We start from the raw sequence: 22,755 nt of genomic DNA on the forward strand, positions 1-22,755 counted from the left end.
ATGTCTGGAGACTGCATCTGCCGAGCGAGATTCGTGAGGATCACCGTCACATTGCTCTCTTTCTCGATCGAAGGTGATTGCCTCATCTTCGGCGATCGTAAGTATCCCTTTTATTAGCTCATGCTTGGTTGCTTTTGGATCGTGTGAATCATGTATTAAGCCCCACGTCTTCCCAGATGCTGGGTTAGTTTCTGCTAGACTTTTTTCCCTTTTGTTCTAGCCTTGAGCTACACTGATCAGTTCCTACCATTGGAATGGCGACATGAAATCTTGACACGGTTATAGAGAACATAAGGTCGATCATAGCTCTGCCTCGCTGTGGCGCCATAAAAAGTACCGCAATTTGATACCTATACAAAACCAGGGGAGGCTTCCTGACACGGGGTGGAAATCCTTAAGCTAGCAAAGCACTAAAGCCCCTGTCAGGCTCACTTCGTCAGGACCTCAATAGCGTTACACTCTGCTGCTTTCCTGCCTTACATTATCGAATAATTTCAGCAGTTTAGTGTGAGGCCTGTGTCGCTGGAGAGTTAATGCTTCTGATATTGCGGCAATGAAACAAACACGATTATATAGCTTTGATTAATACGGCCGTTTGGCGGAAAACTCCACATGAGCTGTTGAAAAATTTTTCAGGCCTGGGACCCCGCACAGATATGATAGTGTGCCTTCTAAGCTAAGTGTAATGAATGAATGCAGCAGTTATTTTTTCTCTCATACGTTGCATTACAAACTGTCCCAGACGGTAAAATCTGCGACCAGGGCAACTTGTCTCTTTCGTATCAGTTGGCTCATACAGAGTGCATATGTGAGTATTCATTTCATCAAAGCAAGAAGTCAAGCTGCAAGTCAAGTTCGCACAAGGTTTGAAAAAAAGAAGAAGCACCACTAAAAAAAGTGACTAGAAAAGGTACAGCTACCGTTCAGTGAAAGAGCACAAAACGGCCATATACATCACAAAAAAACGGCCATATACATCACAGATATGTCCTGAAGCAGGACTTAAAAACAGCCAAGCAGCAGCAGCATGGGCGCAAAAGTATGTACAATCTACAGATAAGCGCTAATAGTTTTCCTAATTAGTTCTGCTAACGTATTTCGAGCTAAAATGCCATTTTAGACTGCTCCATGGCATGTTTACTGAAAACATTTCTAATCAATACCTCTGACTCGCTTTGCATCTGTTCCATTTTTTGAGAAGATCAATTCTTTAACCTTCCCTCGTATATCTTTGTTACGCGGTCCCCTGTATAACAGTGCTTCCCTTTTTGTTTGCGGACCTTGGTTTGAGTTGCTCTTTATTTATTGCGTGACTGCGAAATGCCAGGACACCCGCCGACCGAAATTGGTCTGCAAGCCGGCACTTGACCTAAAGGCCGATCCTATTCTGGTCTTAAAACGAAAAACTGAGGACAATTGGAAGTTGACCTGCATCTACAGATTAACGCATTCTAAAGGCAAATAGGCTATACTTTCACTTAAAACTGAAGTTTCATAATGCAGAAAAGGCAAAAAAAAAATGCAGTCGTTGCCGCCACCGGCCGATTTCGCAAATAAAGCTCGTGGATCTCGGAGGTTAGGCAGAACTATCAATAACTTCATAATGGTGATCACGGAGTCATTTTCGGCGTAGACGTCACGAGTATAAACAAGTAGAAGGAAAATTGCTAGTAAGACTTTTCGCAGCCTCAGACCCACAGAGAGCCGCAGCACAGATTTTATTAAGAAAAAAATTGTACGCATGCCACGTAAGCGTCTGTTTAACAAAATACTGACGTTTAGCGCAAGGCGAGACGCAGGCTACTTCGTGGATCAGGACCACACCAAGGTAGACGCGTAGACCAGTACCAGACTAGGATCGGCCAGTAGATAGCGGGTAGACCATGATACCGATGTCAGGCCATCCCAGTCGGTCACTAAAACGCAGCTGCTGCCGCCATGGTGCTTGCTCGGGCTATGGTCCCAGATACCCTCTGTTTGTCGCAGGACCCATGTCGGCCTGCTACGAGGGGCTCGGATGCCTCAACCTGACGAACTTCTACGACCCCAAATTGCGCTTCGTCAACGCCAAGCCCTGGCCGCGGGCCAAGATAGACACCCGCTTCCTGATCTACACGCCAACCACGCCGTACTCGCCGGACATCTTCTCGTGGAACGTCACCGCGGAGCAGCTGCGGCGGTCCTCTTTCGACCCCAGTCTCGAGACCAAGGTGTTCGCCCACGGGTTCTTGCAGGTCGAGAAGGTTCCCGACTCTCCCATGCGGGTACATCATTTTTTTACGCTGCGTGCAACTCTCCAAGTTTCTCAAGTCTCCGAACTTGTCCCCCCCCCCCCCACCCCCAATGTAATGCACGCAATGTCCATCTTGTGCGGAGAGCACACCTCAACCGACACGGCCAGTGTGGTCACTGTTTCGCCGGGAAAGGAGGCGTTCAGTCCCAGAGCCTTTTTGTTGTTGATGCAGTCGTCCTGGCGCCGTTTCACATCCCAGAAAGCAAGAGGAAAGCGCAGAGCATGTAATAGTGCCTTCTAGATGTCCTCTAACTGTTACGCCTCACAGAAGACAATGAGGACTTCCTGGAAGAAAACCGGAAGAAAACAAGAGCGAGTTCGGGGCTGTGTGCAGTTCCTGACTTGGATGGATGGATGGCTGGATAGGTGGGTGGGTGGGTGGGTGGATGGATGGATGGATGGATGGATGGATGGATGGATGGATGGATGGATGGATGGATGGATGGATGGATGGATGGATGGATGGATGCGTTTGTGGGTAGGTGGGGGATTGATGAATGGACAGATAGAAGGAAGGATGGGTGCATGTGTGGGTGGTTGGGTAAATGATCAAATGGGTTGCTGGATGGATGGGTATGTGGGTGGGTGGGTGGATGGATGGATGGACTGATGGGTGCATGGGCGGATGGATGTATGGATGGGTGCGTGAGTGGGTGGGTGGATGTGTGGGTGAATTGATGTGTGTGTGTGAATGGATCGATGGATGGATGGATGGATGGATGGATGGATGGATGGATGGATGGATGGATGGATGGATGGATGGATGGATGGATGGATGGATGGATGGATGGATGGATGGATGGGTACATGGGTGGGTGGATGGATGGAGGAATGTATGGATGGACGGATAGGTGGATGGGTGCATGGGTGAATGGATGGATGGAGGTATGGATGGATGGGTGCATGGGTGGGTAGGTAAGTGGGTGGACGGGTGCATGGCTGGATGGGTGTGTGGATGGATGGATGGATGGATGGATGGATGGATGGATGGATGGATGGATGGATGGATGGATGGATGGATGGATGGATGGATGGATGGATGGATGGATGGATGGATGGATGGATGGATGGATGGATGGATGGATGGATGGATGGGTGCGTATGAGGACTGGCCAGGATTGGTATGAGGACTTAAAGCGATCAATGAATATAAAGGAGAGGATCACCAATTTCGCATATATGGACACTAATCCGACAAAGCTATAGCGTCACACCCCTAGGGCGGAGCTAGAGCAGAGTCAGCAACAACAGAAAATGTTAACGCATGCGAACGATTCCTCGAGGATCGTCTAATAGTTCCTAATATACTTGGGCGCTATCGACGACAACAGAATTCTTTTCCTGGTCTCCAGGCCATCAAAGACGCTCTACTGACGGCGGGCGACTTCAACGTCATCCTCGTGGACTGGGCGGACGGCAGCCTGTTCGAGTACGTCCAGGCGACAGCAAACACCCGCATTGTGGGCCTCGAGATCGCCCGGCTCGTCGAGCAACTCCAGGTACTGAGGGGATGCACGCGATGTGCTTGCCTTTATTGTTGCATTGTGCGCCAGTGCCTTCTAATCATTTTCCCACCTTCCTACGAAGAAAGCTTTCGGAGTCACCCCTGACAGGTTTCACGTGATCGGTCACAGCCTGGGCTCCCACATAGCCGGCTACGCTGGACAGAGGCTGCGCAGCCTCGGAAGAATCACTGGTGAGTCAACGAGAAAGAAGTGCTACGGCAGCTATGGTTTTAACGCAGTTGAACTGAGTAGGTGGGCGAAAGCACGTGTTTACCCTGGTTAATTGGCTCATGGTTTTGCTTTGTGTGGTCGTTGACACGTCTGGTGACGAGACTCAGGTTAAGCTCTGATCGAGGTTAAGCTCATCTGATCTGTTCACGTCGGATATGGACGTTGAGGAAGACGACGATGTGCAATGCACAGCGTGAGTATGTGTCGCTGTTTGACACGAGGCGCTGTCGGCTGTGGCGACAGCATTATTATTGCTCTCGTGCATGTGGCCAGCGAAGCGGATCTGTTCGCGCCATCATGGGTTCGGAACCCAATCGCAGCAATACTTGTTTTATTTCCGCACAGTACACGGGCCTCTAGAATTTCGCCTCCATCGAAATTCTACCGCCGCGGCCGGGATCGCAACCGCGTCTTTTCGGGCCAGCAGCCGAGCGCCATTGAGCCACCGCGGCGGCCCCTTTCAAGTAAAAATTCTTCTTGGTTTTGACTGTCTCGAAGACGTTGGCGATTTTTTAAATTCGGCCCAAACTACTGTGAATATTATACTTCAAATACGACGACAGGGCACGTACAATATTAAGGGACGTCTAGACAATGACCAGAAGGCAAGCGTAGCAGGGGGCGGTAGAAAGTAAGGTAGGCAGGATGAGTTTAAGAAGTTTGCGGGCGTACGGTGGGCGCAGCTATCAAAGGACAGGGTTAACTGTAGAGACATGGGGGAGACCTTTGCCCTGGAGTGAGCGTAGTCAGGCTGCTGCTGCTGCTGATGATGATGATGATGAGACAATGCCAGCCTGGGTTGCGATAGCACTATCAGCATGCCGAAACGTTGTCGGAATACTTCCGGTTGACTGACGTCACTTCGGCTAATGATGTTACTTCCAGCCGGCAGGGGTGACTCCCTGTTTGGGTGGGGTCACCGTCCAACTCGCCTTTCACCTTCTGAAGAATGTCACGGGAAAAATACGAGTTTGAATTTGAATTTGCTTTATTTCCATAGATATAAAATTTATGGGGGATTTAAGGAAAACGTCGCTCAGAGCAACTTGACGGGCCTTAATCCCTGTCTGGGGGCATCAGCGGCAGTTATTTCTTAGATTTAAAAAAAATACTAAATTATTGTCTCTGGACCTTAAATTTCGTCTTTCACGCAAGACCAGGTACACAAGTGGACCAAACGTTAATTATTCCTAAATGGCGACATACGGATTGCACATATTTAAGCGGTCGTAACAAATTTTTCATATTGGCCTTTGAATGCGAGTACATTATATGCCTAGCATATTGTAGAGATAATGATCTTTTTTCTCTAATTCTTTCATAGTTTGGGCATTATAAGGTCAAGGTCACGTTTCCGATTTGTGTTTTGTTGGTGTCGTTGGCGTAACATACCAGGTGCAGCGCGTCCCGTTCCTTGGTCAGAATAGAATGGCGTCATGGAATGCGCCACGCTGATTATCCAGAATGCCAGCCACTGATTGGTCCGAGCACAATGATGTCACTCGTGACGTCACGAGGCATTCACTATAATAGATCTTACCCGTGGCGCTAGTGCAAGTGTACAAACGCGACAGTTATCTCACCCCCCCCCCCCCACCCACCCAGAATTGCTAAACACACCAAATAGTATCGACAATTCGCATCAACAAAGCTGTAGCTAAATTTACTATTATCACGATGGAAAACGTCCGGTCATATTTTCCGTACCTCGGATCGCAGAAGTATAAATAATTATCGACTTCAACGCTCGCAAATGCAATTGAGTCATTATTCTTGTCTTTTCAAAACAAAGAGACGCCGACCAGTAAAACGAAAAAATTGTATTGACGTTTCGGCGCCCAGAACGGGGGCCTTGTTCACAATGGAAACACACCAAGAGGGTTCGTCTTTTTAAAAGCTATAGTAATCGCCGTAAAGATCGCGCGTAAATCGGGTTAAGATTGCCCTCGTTACGATTAAGCGTGTGAGCCGTTGTCTGTATCACCAGGGACTCGAGATGAAGCCGTGATGTTGTCAGTTTCTCTTTTTCGATGATTCTTGCTTTTTCACAATCTATTCTGTGATTTGCCGTCACCGCGTGCTCTGCCAAGGCGTTATTGCGGGTATCTTCTTTCTGCACATCACGAGCATGTTGCTGTAGGCGCTTCTTGTAACTTCCGGTTTCGCCGATGTAAACACCGTTGCAATCTGCACAAGGGATGGCGTAGACGACTCCTGGGAACTTCTCTTTTGGCAACTGATCTTTGACGTTCATCAGTTGTTGTCGCATTTTCTTGACAGGGACATGGGCAACTTGCACGTCATACTCTCGTAATACACGGGCGAGGCACTCACTTGTTTTCGGCACATAAGGAATAGCCGCACGTTTTTTGGGCGGAAGAGGGGCGTCCGGATGACGAGGCCGTGACAGCCGTCGTTCTGTGGACCTGATGAAATGGCTTGGGTAACCACAGCTAGTGAGATCTTTTCGTACCCTTGACGCGTCCGCAGCGGCGTCAGTGGTGTTCGTGCATATCTTCTTGGCCCGCTGCATTAAACTGCTCACAACGGCTCTTTTTTGGGCGGCAGGATGGACGGAACTGAAATGTAGGTAGCGGCCTGTATGTGTAGCCTTTCTATACACGCTAAACGACAACTTCTGGCCTTTCCTTGAGACGAGGACGTCCAGAAAAGGCAGACTGCCGTCCACCTCTTCTTCCAACGTAAACTGAATGGCGTCTTCCTGGCTGTTCAGGTGTGTCAGAAACTGGCTCACCGCGTCCTTGTGCAGAATGCAAAAGCAGTCGTCGATGTAACGGAAGAAGACCTTGGGGGCAGGGTGAAAGGAGGTTAACGCGCGTCGCTCCAATGACTCCATGGTGAGGTTAGCGGCCGTCACCGAAACAGAAGCACCCATGGGGGTCCCATGGACTTGCTTGTAGTAGTTTCCCCTAAAAACAAAGTAGGTATTGCTCAGGCAGAAAGCAAGCAGCCGGCGCAGGTCCCGTGCTTCTATTGGCGATCTTTCCGGTAGAGAGGCATCGCTATCGAGCGCAGCGGTGCATACGTCGACAGCAAGGTCAGTCGGTACACTCGTGAACAGGGACTTCACGTCGAAAGACACCATCAATTCACTGTCTTCGATCAGGGTGTTGCGGGTCTTCTCAACAAAGTCGTATGAGTTGCGAACGTGGCAAGTCCCATGGCCAACAAGCGGGGAAAGAACACGGTGCAAGAATTTGGAGAGGCTGTGCAGAGGGGAGCGGGTAAAATCCACGATAGGTCGCATTGAAACTCCTGGTTTATGTATCTTTGGCAAGCCATAAAACGCTGGCGCGGAACCATTGTGGCATAGTAACTTGTAGTAGAGCGGTTTTTGGCTCGGCGGGACGAACTGAAATACGTCGGCGAGAAGCTTCTGTAGTTCCCTCTCCAACTTGAGTGTAGGGTCCTTCTTGAGGCGGACGTACGTGTCACCGTCTTCCAGGAGAGACAGTATCTTGCGGTCATAGTCAGACTTGTCCAAAAGGACTGTCGCGTTGCCTTTGTCTGCTGGCAAAATTACAATATCTTTGTTGTCACGGAGCGACGCGCGTTAACCTCCTTTCACCCTGCCCCCAAGGTCTTCTTCCGTTACATCGACGACTGCTTTTGCATTCTGCACAAGGACGCGGTGAGCCAGTTTCTGACACACCTGAACAGCCAGGAAGACGCCATTCAGTTTACGTTGGAAGAAGAGGTGGACGGCAGTCTGCCTTTTCTGGACGTCCTCGTCTCAAGGAAAGGCCAGAAGTTGTCGTTTAGCGTGTATAGAAAGGCTACACATACAGGCCGCTACCTACATTTCAGTTCCGTCCATCCTGCCGCCCAAAAAAGAGCCGTTGTGAGCAGTTTAATGCAGCGGGCCAAGAAGATATGCACGAACACCACTGACGCCGCTGCGGACGCGTCAAGGGTACGAAAAGATCTCACTAGCTGTGGTTACCCAAGCCATTTCATCAGGTCCACAGAACGACGGCTGTCACGGCCTCGTCATCCGGACGCCCCTCTTCCGCCCAAAAAACGTGCGGCTATTCCTTATGTGCCGAAAACAAGTGAGTGCCTCGCCCGTGTATTACGAGAGTATGACGTGCAAGTTGCCCATGTCCCTGTCAAGAAAATGCGACAACAACTGATGAACGTCAAAGATCAGTTGCCAAAAGAGAAGTTCCCAGGAGTCGTCTACGCCATCCCTTGTGCAGATTGCAACGGTGTTTACATCGGCGAAACCGGAAGTTACAAGAAGCGCCTACAGCAACATGCTCGTGATGTGCAGAAAGAAGATACCCGCAATAACGCCTTGGCAGAGCACGCGGTGACGGCAAATCACAGAATAGATTGTGAAAAAGCAAGAATCATCGAAAAAGAGAAACTGACAACATCACGGCTTCATCTCGAGTCCCTGGTGATACAGACAACGGCTCACACGCTTAATCGTAACGAGGGCAATCTTAACCCGATTTACGCGCGATCTTTACGGCGATTACTATAGCTTTTAAAAAGACGAACCCTCTTGGTGTGTTTCCATTGTGAACAAGGCCCCCGTTCTGGGCGCCGAAACGTCAATACAATTTTTTCGTTTTACTGGTCGGCGTCTCTTTGTTTTGAAATGTATCCCCCCGGCCAGACGGGATTCCGTCACACTCTCGACTTCATTATTCTTGTCTGCGCGATTCTTTCTTTTTCTTTTTTTTCGGGGGTGGGGGGTGGGGGTGGAGCGGCGTTATGAGTGCCATGATGATAAATACAAGCAGAAGCTGAATAGAAGCTCCCTTATGCACTTTACACGCTTTACGAGCCTGGCCAGTACGAAATACAGTCGCCGCGAACAAGCGCTGTAGCTTAGGCAATGTTGCACGCAAAGTATGGCAAGTTGAACACGATGCGCGTGAATCGTTGGCCTAAAACACATCATAATGTTGCACGCAAAGTATGGCAAGTTGAACACGACGCGCATGGATCGTTGGCCTAAAACACATCATAAGCCAAGCGCTGTGCCCCAATCATTTACAGGTTTGGACCCGGCCGAACCGTTCTTTCAAGGGATGCCTCCCACAGTGCGGCTGGACCCAAGTGACGCTGATTTTGTGGACGTCATTCACACCGATGGAAAGCGTTTTATGCTCCCGATGATAGGTAAATAGGAGCCTGCAATTTGTTCTCTCTTCGGGCGTCTCAGTACAGCCTAGTTATAGGCTGTGACGAGCTCACGGTCTCGTGACAAGTTCCCACAGTTCAGAAGTACTTGTATTTGGGCGTGTTGGTTCATATCTTTTCAGGAGGACAGAGGGGCGCAACAAAAACACACGGACATAGAAGTAGACAGGGACGAGCGCTTACTATCAACAGGCTTTATTTGACAGTTCCCTCAGTGGTACAGCAAAGTATGTTGAGCCAGAGTTTGAAGTTCACACATTTATAGGGCCGTAATTTATTCAGATTGTTCTATCTACAGAGTGTACTGTATACTTTACGTAGAACTAGACTGTTTTTCCGCAATATTTCTGCTGAGATTTAAAACAGCTTGAAGTGAACTTAAAAACTAACTGCCATCTCTTCAAGTTAACAATAATAATAATTGGTTTTGGGGGAAAGGAAGAGGCGCAGTATCTGCCTCATATATCGTTGGAAACCTGAACTGCGATGTAAGGGAAGGGATAAAGGAGGGAGTGAAAGAAGAAAGGAGGAAAGTGGTGCCGTAGTGGAGGGCTACGGAATAATTTCTACCACCTGGGGATCTTTAACGTGCACTGACATCGCACAGCACACGAGCACCTTAGCGTTTTTGCTCCATAAAAACGCAGCCGCCGCTGTCGGGTTCGAACCCGGGAACTCCGGATCAGTAGCCGAACGCGCTAACCACTGAGCCACCGCGGCGGGTTCTCTTCAAGTTCCGCTGCCGGTTTTGAGATATGATGGGTAGGGAATGCGGTCTGTACATGTTTAGCAAATTCCTGTGTGTCTGGCTTTAGTTCTCTATTTCCGTTATTTTTTCACTACTACATGTGGTCAGGCGAGTTTTCCAAATTTGGGTTTAGCGGAATGTCTGGCGGCGGATCTAGCGCACATTAGCTATCTCAGCACTGCCCGGCGCCAATCAAGCCGTCCCATTTGCCGAAAAATGCTTCAATCAGCTTTCAACTTCCCACCCTCGCTTGATAAAGATTCCCTCGAAGCTTAGGAAAAATACGAAGGCGAAGCTGAAAATCAAGGTGCGATAAGAACACAATACCAGGTGCCAAACTGATTATAGTGTTCTGTGTTGTACAGTCGAGGACAAAAGTTTCTGGCCGTAAAGAGGCCAGCAGCTCTAAGGCGCCCCCAAAGTGAAAGTTAGAATCCTGCTCTTTCACCTCCACAAGTGTGGTCTCCGGCCAGTGGTAAATAACAACTATCGGCTTCTTTTGACGCGTGCGGTTCAGAGACTTCTGCCCCCGACTGTACATACCAAGGGAAAAAATTGGCGGTTGCTTAACTCGGCTAACCCTAGAATTCAGCGAAAAGCAAGCACGCTTGCTAAGCACCTGAGGCTCGTCCATGGCAGCTCCGCTACACGCTCGCGACAGCCGTTCTATATATACCCACACGACCAAGTGGCTATGACGTGGTATCACATGGTCTTACGACACCCCCGTCGGATGTTCTTAAGGTCAAAGGTCAAACGTGAACTCAAAGGTCACCCAGTGCCAAAAGTCAAAGGACAAATCAAAGGCAGATGCAAAGATCAAAGGTCAGGGGTCAACTAAAGGTCATGAGTCAAGGTCAGAGGTCAAGGATTCGACACCATAACTGCACCACATATGGTCGTACACGGCTAACGTGGTTGGGCTGAAGGTCATTCAAGGTCATTCTCCGGCCTAAGCAACGACTGCTTTACCTGGCGTAGTGAAGCTTTTCACTTCAAGAAAAGGTTGAAGTAGGGCATGTTTACACTCAACCTCTGCTCAAACATACCTTCAAGTGAACGGGGGGGGGGGGGGGACATAAAAGAGTGCTCACGCATTGCAATCGGCGGCAAAACGTAGTCAAGGGGCCTCCGGAACTGCGCCATTTATGGCTCGAGTATTCACTCATTTTTAAGGGAAACCTGGTCACACATGTGGCGCCACTTTGTAGGCTTTCTGACTACCTTTCGCAGGGGGTGGTGGTTGGTTGGTTCTGATTTATTATCTGCTACGGGTCCCCTGTGGACCCAACCCAAAATAATAAATTTGTTTTTGGAAATAAGGCGGAGTGCTTGAAGCACTCCGACACGGCTTGGCCCGGTATTGCCCTGCCTCCGCCCCGGATTAGCCCGGCACATATTCGCGCGCGCGTCTTTCCTAATCTTTCCTCTCTTATCTTTTGACTCTCCTACTTTAATCACGTGGCAGCGGTTTTGGCTAGGCTTGAGCCAGTGGGCAGGCCCGTGCACTTTCTCTTTCATTCTTCCTGGCAACACCAACAGCAGCCACCGCCGGAAGTCACAGTGTGTTTATGCTGTGCCGTGGACCCTTGTCTTGTGGAGGGGGTCCTCGAGGACTTATTGAGAGTTGAACAGCCTTGACTCCAGTGCATCATGGGACCCAAACAGTAGATCCTCATTTGAAAACGGCTGTTCTGATGCAGTGTTCTGTTCATCAATTACATTTCTGAACATACGATTTGATCTTTCCCATGCACATAAGTTCTTGGCGCACCAAAAAATATAAACAGAGTGAATCGTCGGCCATTACAAAGAAAGTTGTGTGATGCGGGCATACAGCTTTTTCTAAGCCTAGCCGACGCTCGTTCCTCTTTCCAGTCGGCTTTGGCATGATTGATCCCGTGGGGCACATCGACTTCTACCCGAACGGCGGCGTGACTCAACCGGGTTGCGAACGGATCATCAAGAACTTTTCCTTGAAGAACGGACCTGTGCAAGGTAGCCCGCACGTGGACACACCCTTGTAAAAGTGGTCTATAGAGTCCATAGACGTTTTATAGACTCTAGTGCCTTCCTATAGATGTTTTATTTCGTCTATCCATAGTCTATAAACTGTCTATGGACAAAAGTGTACAAAAAGTGTATGGCCATAGGTCTATAGATTGACTATAGACTGTCTATAGGGTTTGTATTGCCCTATAGACTAGTCTGTAGGATTTGTCTAAAGGAAGTCTATATGTTTAACAGAGAAACGTCTATGGACAGTCTATAGACTTTCTAAAGCTATTTTTGTAAGGGCAGGGCCGTCTTCACAAATATCTAAGAAACTCTGGTTCTAGCTCCTAACAATCACGTTATCTTATTTCTGTATATGCCTCATCTTCGTCGCTCTCTTCATCATCTCTAGTGCATCCATCATCTTCATCCCTTCGTGGGTTGAGTGGGGTGCCAGCGTAGCGACGCAGCGGAGGCTTCTTTTTATAAAAAATGTTTGGCTGAATCTCGGCGAATGATGAGTGAAGACGTCGCCAGGAAAAAGTGTTGCGGTCAAGACAGCCTTAGGTGCACAATCTTGCTTATTATGGTGTCAGGAAGACACCATGACATGAACTCCAATACAGACAATCATGCAAGGTTTTCTCGATACTTTTTCATCAAAGAAGGCCTCCCATAGAGTAAAAGAGCCGCACCGCGAAAGACCGGAGGGCGCACGAAAAAAACGGCGCTATTACGGAACAGCATGATGACAGAAGAGTGCTATAATAGAGGAACGGGCGACAAAACAGAGGAAGGACTGTAGAACCGAAACACCAGCAACACCCACCGTAGTTTGCGAAGACTTAGACCACACGCTGTCTCCCATACAGGCTTTCGAGACTCGGTGACCTGCCCTCACGAGAGGGCCAAGCATTTCATGGCCGAGGCGTTGGACAGGGAGGGCAATCGCGACCTGGGAGAATGCGCGTTCGTTGCCTACGCGTGCTCCAGCTACGAGCTGTTCCTGGCGGGCCAGTGCACCGACTGCGGTCCCAGCGGGACAGGCTGCGCCGTCGTGGGTCTCTCGTCCATCGCGTGCAGGCCTCGCGAGGAACCGGTCAAGATGTACTTCAAGACGAATCAGCAGTCGCCCTTCTGCCGTGAGTGCACTGGGTAGTTTTTTTTTTCTCTTTTCTTGTCTCATTAGTCCGACGGGACTTTCTCTGTGTTAACGTTCGATGCTATCGTCGCCGTCATAATGTTTCCGTCCATCCTTCTTTATGCCTGCCTGCCTCTTCCTGTTTCTGCCTGCCTGTCCGCCCGTCCGTCCGTCCGTCCGTCCGCCTGTCTGTCTGTCTGTCTGTCTGTCTGTCTGTCTGTCTGTCTGTCTGTCTGTCTGTCTGTCTGTCTGTCTGTCTGTCTGTCTGTCTGTCTGTCTGTCTGTCTGTCTGTCTGTCTGTCTGTCTGTCTGTCTGTCTGTCTGTCTGTCTGTCTGTCTGTCTGTCTGTCTGTCTGTCTGTCTGTCTGTCTGTCTGTCTGTCTGTCTGTCTGTCTGTCTGTCTGTCTGTCTGTCTGTCTGTCTGTCTGTCTGTCTGTCTGTCTGTCTGTCTGTCTGTCTGTCTGTCTGTCTGTCTGTCTGTCTGTCTGTCTGTCTGTCTGTCTGTCTGTCTGTCTGTCTGTCTGTCTGTCTGTCTGTCTGTCTGTCTGTCTGTCTGTCTGTCTGTCTGTCTGTCTGTCTGTCTGTCTGTCTGTCTGTCTGTCTGTCTGTCTGTCTGTCTGTCTGTCTGTCTGTCTGTCTGTCTGTCTGTCTGTCTGTCTGTCTGTCTGTCTGTCTGTCTGTCTGTCTGTCTGTCTGTCTGTCTGTCTGTCTGTCTGTCTGTCTGTCTGTCTGTCTGTCTGTCTGTCTGTCTGTCTGTCTGTCTGTCTGTCTGTCTGTCTGTCTGTCTGTCTGTCTGTCTGTCTGTCTGTCTGTCTGTCTGTCTGTCTGTCTGTCTGTCTGTCTGTCTGTCTGTCTGTCTGTCTGTCTGTCTGTCTGTCTGTCTGTCTGTCTGTCTGTCTGTCTGTCTGTCTGTCTGTCTGTCTGTCTGTCTGTCTGTCTGTCTGTCTGTCTGTCTGTCTGTCTGTCTGTCTGTCTGTCTGTCTGTCTGTCTGTCTGTCTGTCTGTCTGTCTGTCTGTCTGTCTGTCTGTCTGTCTGTCTGTCTGTCTGTCTGTCTGTCTGTCTGTCTGTCTGTCTGTCTGTCTGTCTGTCTGTCTGTCTGTCTGTCTGTCTGTCTGTCTGTCTGTCTGTCTGTCTGTCTGTCTGTCTGTCTGTCTGTCTGTCTGTCTGTCTGTCTGTCTGTCTGTCTGTCTGTCTGTCTGTCTGTCTGTCTGTCTGTCTGTCGGTCCGTCCGTCCGTCCGTCCGTCCGTCCGTCCGTCCGTCCGTCCGTCTGTGTCTGTCTGTCCGTCCGTTCATCCGCCTGTGTCTGCCTGTCCGCCCGTCCGTCTGTGTCTGTCCGTCTGTCCATCCGTCCGTCCGTCTGTTTGCCTGTCTGCCTGTCTGTGCCTGTCCGTCTGTCCATCCGTCCGTCCGTCCGTCCGTCTGTCCACCTGTCTGTCTGTCTGTCTGCTGTCTGTCTGTATGTCTGTCTGTCTGTCTGTGTCCGTCCGTCCGTCCGTCCCTCCGTCCGTCCGTCCGTCCGTCTGTCTGTCAGTCTGTCTGTCTGTCTGTCTGTCTGTCTGTCTGTCTGTCTGTCTGTCCGTCCGTCCGTCCGCCCGCCCGCCCGTCTGTCCGTCCGTCTGTCTGTCTGTGGGAACTCTCGCTCGGCTGTCACAAAGGTTCCCTGTCTTCACGGGCAGGCGGTCGGCAGCAGCCACAGAGAAGGGCGAACTCCCGCTTGACTCCCAGGCGGGAGCTCGGAAGTGTGGGGAGTCGGATGACGTCACGGGCCGGCGGAAGCCCCTAATCCGTCCCCTTTTACCTTTTTACTTGTCCTCTAAGAAAATTATTAAGAAGGAAATGAAAAAGAGAGGGCACCCGGACCAGCAAAACTTTGCCGACCTTAAAGGAATAAACGAAAAGAATAAACGAAATGGAGCTGTGCACCCTAATAAACAAAAGGGAAACACGGGAAGCAAAGAACAACGGTAGCATAAAAGAAGCAGATCAAGCAAGAAAAAAATCACCTGGAAAAGATTGCCACCGAAGATCAACATCAAGATAGCTAGAAAGCAGCCCAGCAGAAGATATGAGAAGACGGAAGTGAGAGAGAGAGATAAAGAGGTGAAAAGAGAATAGAAGAAAGCAATGAAACATATGAACCGTCAACAAAAACAGTCACATATACTTCACATGAAAGAGTTGAGAGTTACAATGTTATAAGTACGTAAGATTGAAGAAAAAAAACACAACAGTAAAGTGGAGGGACGGATAAAAAACAAAGTGCCGGAAACAATCAAACAAGAACACAAAAAATAAATAAAAAGAAAGAAGCAGCAGACGGTGAAGGTTGGTTACAAAATGTTCCTACATGTAAGGAGTGTTGACCAGAACGGAAAAATATCGATGAAACACTTAACATGCCAATCACACTACGGTAATCTGAGAGTAAAACTAACAGTCTGTCAACAAAGTACGTTAAAATTACGTGCAAAACGAGGAAAATGAGAATATGAAAAGAAAAGACGCGCAACAAACGTGAACGAACAGCTTACACGCAACAAAAAAAAACAACGAAAGCGCCAAAAGTAAAATAAAAGGTGAATATGCAGACATATAGAGATGTCTATCACTACTTCGGATTTCTACAATGCAAGAAAAAACGGCGATGGGGGACCCAGCCTGGTTCCCGCAGCCGCAGTTGGGTATCAGAAATAAATAAATAAATAAATAAATAGCTTAAATACTCCGTCGCTCTGTTTACCTTCGCTTATTTGTTTACTCCCTAGGAAGCGTATTGTCAAACTATATACCGGCGCACTCGAACAGACGACGCCTGCAGAAGTGCGATCACATGACAAGCTATATTCGATGTAAAACGTTTCATAGTGCAAACCGAAATTTAAAACACACCGAGAGGAATTGGTAAATGATTTGCGGGCTTGTAATTATCGTTTAAAGCAAAATAGGAAATGCAATGGATTTGAAGCGAGAGGTTAATACGGCCATTTCGGCTCCAAAGACTCGAAGAACGCAACCAAAAGGTAATACAGTTGAACAAATAATTCCTTTTTATTTTATTTCTTGATTAAAATATTTAGTTGAGCAAAAATATCTGCCAGCGGCAGCTTAAACAAACACTGGCGACATATTCAAGTCGGCTGTATGGATAATTACCGTGTTCTAACGATTTTATTCCCCCCAAAAAAATTTGCTATAGAATGTCTATAGGCTTCTAATAGACTATTGCCTTCCTATCATATTCCTTTTTGTCTATTCATAGTCTATGGACCGTCTATAGACAAAAGTCTACTAAAATTGTATGGCCATAAATCTATAGATTGTGTATAGACTGCCTATAGCATTTGTATCGCCTATTTACTATTCTTTATGATTTGTGCATAGTCTACAGACTTTATAGACAAAAGTCTATGGACAGTCTATAGACTGTATAAAAATTCACTGAAAACTGAGTTTTTACAAGCTAGAAAAGGACGAAGACATGGAATGCTGGTGTCGCCATCAAATGGTCGATTTCGCACGTAAACTCTGATGCGAGTATGCAGATCTCAGAGGCTATGCTTCACCGTCATCCACTTTAAAACGGTGATCATGGAGTTCTTTCCGGGTGTAGACGTCACGATTTGAATCAGAGGCGGGAAAATTTTTAAATTGCAATTTTATCACTAATAAATGCGTCTAATTTGCTACCGGACAAACATCAAAATTCCCAGAAAGAGGCTTAGAATCGAGTTCTACCGAGAAAAAAATTGGATCAAGCTTTCCTGAGTGTACCATTGTTGTACAGTCCCCGCCATAATATTATGGAGCATGCTTCGGCGACCAAACTCTTGTAAAGCCTTACCTATCAAAAATTAGGAAGTGCCATACATACATGTAAGAAAATGACGTTGGTGCGCTCCCGTATGATTCCAAGAAACCATCATATGTTCTCCATGGAACGCGTGAGACATTTTCAAAACGCCGAAGCGTGCCCCGAAATACTTTGGCCGAACCTGTACACGTGGAAAACTTGTGCGCAGAAGTCACTTAGCTTTTATCAAAGTTTTCCCATGCTCTACAGAGTATTTAAGGCATTTTTATAGACCGTTTATCATCGGTCGAAATATAATAAAGCTGAGAAAAGCATGCATCCCTCGTCGATTTCTGAGTATTCCTCAATGAATCGTTGCTGAGACTGTCCAGCTGCTGTCTTATATTAGCCAATCAGTGACGGCGAACTCTCAAAACGAACTGCGCGCTCGGAACAGCGCGGTCGGCACAGCGCACAGGTGCACCTTAGAGGAAAGGAGAAAAGCTCCAGTCTCTGGAAATAAAAAAAACAGCGGAAATAACGATGAACGCTCAGGTGAATAAGCAAAACCTTCGCTGCAATCGCTATAGCTATAATCGCGAAGTCCGGATCTCAACTAATTCAATTCTCGTGCTGTCACTGAGTGGAGCAGTTTGTGATCGGTCATCGCTGCTGAAATTGGCATCAGAGAACTCCGACATCTCATACGCTGTGATGGATATATGCATTGATATGCTTCCCTTTTCTCTTGTCTCTTATGTTTTAATCAATCAAGGCTATTATTAATTATTTGGAACTTCTTCGTAAAATGTATTGTTTAGTAATATAATTGTGTCAACCCCCCCCCCCCCGCCCCAGTGTAGTCGGAGATAACATTACGAACGAAATAAATAATGATATGCTCCTCGCTACAAGACAGGGCTAAGTTAACGCAGAAAGCATTCAAGTCCTGATCCCCGACGCTTTCTGCCGTCAGGTTTTGAGCACAAACCTTAGAAATCGGGGGGGGGGGGGGGGGGGGAAGAAATGTGTCCGGTGCTCAATGGTTAAGACATTGGCCCAGAAAGGAGTAGCAGCTAGTCTGCGCGAGACAGTGACCTGGTCGGGTTGGCCGAAGCTGACAGGACCTTGATTAACCTCGGAAGTATAGAGCAGCAGCGACCATACAAGAAATAAGCTTCTGGCACGAACCATGCGTTACAAAGAAAATTCCAACAATTCGGAACCGACTCTATTTTTATTTCAGGGGTGACTAAGTGGTCGGCACGCAACAGACCTCGCTTCCTTTGCATGGTCACGTTACGAAGACCATTCAAGTGTGTGGAAGGTAGATGGCCTTCGTCATGTGACCAGGTAAAGGAAGCGAAGTCTAGCTGTTGCGTGCAGACCGTTTAGTCGCCCCTGTGAACTTCAAGCATGCGCTCTGTGTACGGTACACTCTACCATGTTCGGTGCACTCGCGTTTGTTAGTTCAGGTACAGTATTGTCGCGCAACGCTGTGATATGTGACACCGGCCAAGTCACATATTACGACTTACGCGGGATAAGGTCGTAATGCTGCGCGAATTTTTATTACAGTGTACCACTACCACGTCGTTGTGCATGTGGGGTCACTGGAGTCACCGGTTGCTGGAAAGCTGACCCTGCAGCTCAAGGGGCAACTGGGCGAAGCAGACTTGGCTCTGAGTACTAAGTAAGATAGGGGCACTGTGTGCCACAGAGTTCATCCAATGGCTGAACAGCCACAAGGACACTGGGGACAATTTGTTCAAGTTTGCCTGTACCGATGAACTGCGGCATTCTAACGACCAAGAGGCAACTCGCACCGAACAGGGAGCTGATATTTCAAGGTCTAAAAGACCAGACGAGTGTCGTCATCATCGGCAGATTTCGCAACTAAAGTGCGTGAGTCGACAACAAACTGTTTCTGGGATCCCTGAGGCTGTGTTAAATCGCCATTTACGTTCGGAGCTGATATTTCAAGGTCTAAAAGACCAGACGAGTGTCGTCATCATCGGCAGATTTCGCAACTAAAGTGCGTGAGTCGACACCAAACTGTTTCTAGGATCCCTGAGGCTGTGTTAAATCGCCATTTACGTTCGGAGCTGATATTTCAAGGTCTAAAAGACCAGACGAGTGTCGTCATCATCGGCAGATTTCGCAACTAAAGTGCGTGAGTCGACAACAAACTGTTTCTGGGATCCCTGAGGCTGTGTTAAATCGCCATTTACGTTCGGAGCTGATATTTCAAGGTCTAAAAGACCAGACGAGTGTCGTCATCATCGGCAGATTTCGCAACTAAAGTGCGTGAGTCGACAACAAACTGTTTCTGGGATCCCTGAGGCTGTGTTAAATCGCCATTTACGTTCGGAGCTGATATTTCAAGGTCTAAAAGACCAGACGAGTGTCGTCATCATCGGCAGATTTCGCAACTAAAGTGCGTGAGTCGACAACAAACTGTTTCTGGGATCCCTGAGGCTGTGTTAAATCGCCATTTACATTCGGAGCTGATATTTAAAGGTCTAAAAGACCAGACGAGTGTCATCATCATCGGCAGATTTCGCAACTAAAGTGCGTGAGTCGACACCAAACTGTTTCTAGGATCCCTGAGGCTGTGTTAAATCGCCATTTACGTTCGGAGCTGATATTTCAAGGTCTAAAAGACCAGACGAGTGTCGTCATCATCGGCAGATTTCGCAACTAAAGTGCGTGAGTCGACACCAAACTGTTTCTGGGATCCCTGAGGTTGTGATCGCCATTTACTCAGAACCGCGGTGTGTGTGGTCGTCGCGAGTTTGAACCAAGAGGCGGGAAAACTTTAACGTTCCATTTTCTCAGCAAATAATGCGGCTTTTGGTGCCGCGCATACGTTCACATGTCCAGAAAAATTCAGAGAATTGACTTTCACTGAAAATAATCATTTTATGGGGCTGTCGTCAGTGTTCGCGATGAAAGGGAGGATCCATCATTTTCTTTGAGGACATCATTATGGCTAAAATAAGCACATTGTTGTTTGACAACACTGTGTCGTCCCCCGTACCTGGGAACAAGGACAACTGCTTAAAGGAGTATAGACACCAAATTTTGGTGGAATGTTTTCTCTACAGTGATGCGGAAGACACTCATTAGTATGAATCACCATGTGGTAATTGTTAACCACTAAATAATTTATAATCAAATTTTTATGTCATGCCGTTTCGGTTTCTGTTTCAAAAGCCGAACGATGGCTGTGACGCCAAAGTGTGGTTATATGTCACGTGAGGATAGGAAACACTGCGATATAATCGCTGCTTCATCGTTTTAATTCAATACAGTGCTGAAGCCAGCCTCCCTCAAGAGCGAAATGACAAAGGATGTAGAAGCACCGATTATATTGCAGTTTTTCATGCCTCGCGTGACCTATAACCTCTCTTTGACATCACAATCGTCGTTCGGCTGTTGAAACCAAACCGAAGCATTACGAGAAAGAAATTCGATTATAAATTATTCGGGAAGGGGCGGCTCTGACACCATCTGTCCGTCATCGGTGGCGTGCCAAAGATCTGCCAGCACCTGACAGGTGCCCTCACTGTAGCGCTGCACCGGACGCTTGTGATGTGCAGCACTTGTTGTGGACGTGCCCAGCGACAGCTGTTATAAGAAAACGGCTCCTCAGGGAGGTGGGCCTGCGGTGGAACCGCGAAAGTGACTACGTGAGGTGGACTATGAGCAACCGTTTCATTAGCAACCTCTGCGACTACCTCAGCGCAACGGTTCTTCGCTCCTTCTTTTAACTTTCAATCCCGTGCATTCCTTCCCCCCTTCCTTTTTTTCAACTTATGCCTCATGGCACACTTTTCGAATAAAAAAAAGATTGTAAGATTATAAATTACTTATCTGTTGGAAGAGAATACCACGTGGTAATCCGTGTATAATAATGCCTTACGCCTCATTAGAATGAAGAAAACACACAGCCAAAAGTAACATTTCTATACTCCTTTAGATCATTTGTTTCATTCTCCGCATTGTCTAAATTCCCACGTAGTCGCCGTAAAACGCAATCATCTATAGCAATCATTTTAGTCTCAGTTGATGACAGCAATCACATCTGTTACGGCACAAGCTCCTTCTCACTGCTCCACCCAGTCAGTCGTGCAGGGTGCAGATGTCGGGAAGCAATGACCGCATTGGAAAACCAGCATTTTTAAGAATGGAATGTGTAGGCACACATTGTACGGGCCTATAAAAGGGCGAACATCTTCTATGCCCGCCGACAACTTTTTAAGGCAATGCAGTAGAGACTAGGCAAAAGAGCGAACCAGTCGGTCGTTTGTCCCCGCGTCCTTTGTCCCCCTCAGCACTAGCGAAAAAGCTCCTTCTCTCCCCTTCACCCCTCCGCATCCCTAGATCGAAAAAACTCACAGGACGTTTACGCCTGCGTAACGTGAGATTCAGCGATAACTGTTTGGGCGTTTAGTCACGTGACCTCTGGTGTAGGGGTCACGTGGTGCACCCCTGCACTGGCAGGCGCTGTTCCAAATAGGGCCGTCAGTAGGTTTATGCGACCGAGGTTGACCGGCGCACACACCGGTTACGCCGACGGCGACGAGAAAGCCAGGAAGGGGCGCCTATAACAGCTGTCGCTGTAAAACGAACAACCCACTCTCCACGTAACGGGCCCAAAGGTCCTTCCCTTTCCTGCCTAGCCACTGCCATAGTGGCACAGAAAGTAGTCCGTGAATTAACGTTTGTTTTTATTTCAATGATCAATTGTTTGTATTTCGCAAGATATGCAATAAATGATCAATGAATGAATGAATGCCCACAGTAGGAGTTCCCCCCCCCCCCTCTTCCGCTTTCCCTTCTTCGAGGCAGTGCTGAATTCTAAGCGAGCTTCTTACCACTGGAAACAAGCACGATGTACCATTGAGTCCGTGGCACGCAGGAAGGAGTACTTCAACTCGGGTTCGCGGAGAACGTACCTTTCCACGACCGAGGCCAGAGTGGGCGGCATTCTGGAGGGCACGCTCAACTTCCTTGCCGCAGGAAATGGCGAGACGGGGGAATTCGTTGTTCAGCGAGTCGAAATCTCCCTGATGAACGACGTGAACGTCGCAAGGTGGGGAGGAGCCGCGATTTTCTTCGTGTTCCTTGCCAACTTGATTCATGCCAGAAAGGAAACTGTGGGATATCATTTTTCATTTGTATATTTTTACGTACTGCTGTCCCACAAGGAATTATCCCGGGAGTGGAATGTTAGATGAGCTTAGAGTACACACGACCACAGGGCTTATCAGTTTTCTGTGACCTCTAAAACTCCTTCAGTGGTAACGACCAAACACTTTTTCGTAGCTAGATACATTTAATACATGTTGAAGTGGTTGCAAAAGTCTATTGATCTCGATTCTCTACGAATACTTGTAACTTTTGCCCTAATACTGCAGTGGGAATCGGTAAGCCATGGCGTTGCTTGAGAAGGAAGCAGTTTGCTGAAGTTATAGTTAAAAAAGTCTCGCGAGGAAGGATAACTGTTCTATTATGCTTCAAGCGCTATCCCTCCGTCCTATAATAAAGCGAGGGGCGCGTCGAAATGCCCAAATCATATTTTGTCTTGGGACCTCATACATGGTGTGGGAAGCTTCATTCATTCTTTCATTCATTCATTCAATTATTTGTTTATTTTTAACCAATATTCACTGCGCAGGAACATTTCATATAATGAAAAAGTACGTCCCTGAACGTGACTTCTTGAGGAAGCATTACGTGTTATGCGTTTCTAAGCTATTCTCCTTGTTATTGTTTTTTTTTCAGGTACAGGAGGAAAACAACAGTATCCCTAACTCCAATGGTGCAGAATGGAGCTCAGACACTGCTATCTAGATGCGACAGGCAGTGA

The 22,755-nt window shown here is 47.9% G+C and overlaps 1 protein-coding gene across 1 annotated transcript; it reads left to right on the plus strand.

Annotated features, from left to right (window-relative positions):
• LOC144109541 (pancreatic triacylglycerol lipase-like) lies at positions 1-22,755 on the plus strand. The gene is made up of 10 exons (XM_077642365.1): positions 1-97; positions 1,987-2,264; positions 3,646-3,792; positions 3,881-3,989; positions 9,061-9,183; positions 11,831-11,950; positions 12,820-13,089; positions 18,459-18,573; positions 21,805-21,978; positions 22,671-22,755. The coding sequence occupies exons 1-10, from the start codon at positions 1-3 to the stop codon at positions 22,753-22,755; spliced, it is 1,518 nt and encodes a 505-aa protein (XP_077498491.1).

This window comes from Amblyomma americanum, chromosome 11 (assembly GCF_052857255.1).
Source record: "Amblyomma americanum isolate KBUSLIRL-KWMA chromosome 11, ASM5285725v1, whole genome shotgun sequence".
In the NCBI taxonomy this organism is placed as follows: domain Eukaryota; kingdom Metazoa; phylum Arthropoda; class Arachnida; order Ixodida; family Ixodidae; genus Amblyomma; species Amblyomma americanum.

Bases quoted from the DNA above. Each gene is read 5' to 3' on its own strand.
- LOC144109541 (XM_077642365.1), top strand. From the start codon at position 1: ATGTCTGGAGACTGCATCTGCCGAGCGAGATTCGTGAGGATCACCGTC. The intron at 98-1,986 runs GTAAGTATCCCT...TGTTTGTCGCAG, and splicing joins TTGCCTCATCTTCGGCGATC to GACCCATGTCGGCCTGCTAC. The intron at 2,265-3,645 runs GTACATCATTTT...CCTGGTCTCCAG, and splicing joins TTCCCGACTCTCCCATGCGG to GCCATCAAAGACGCTCTACT.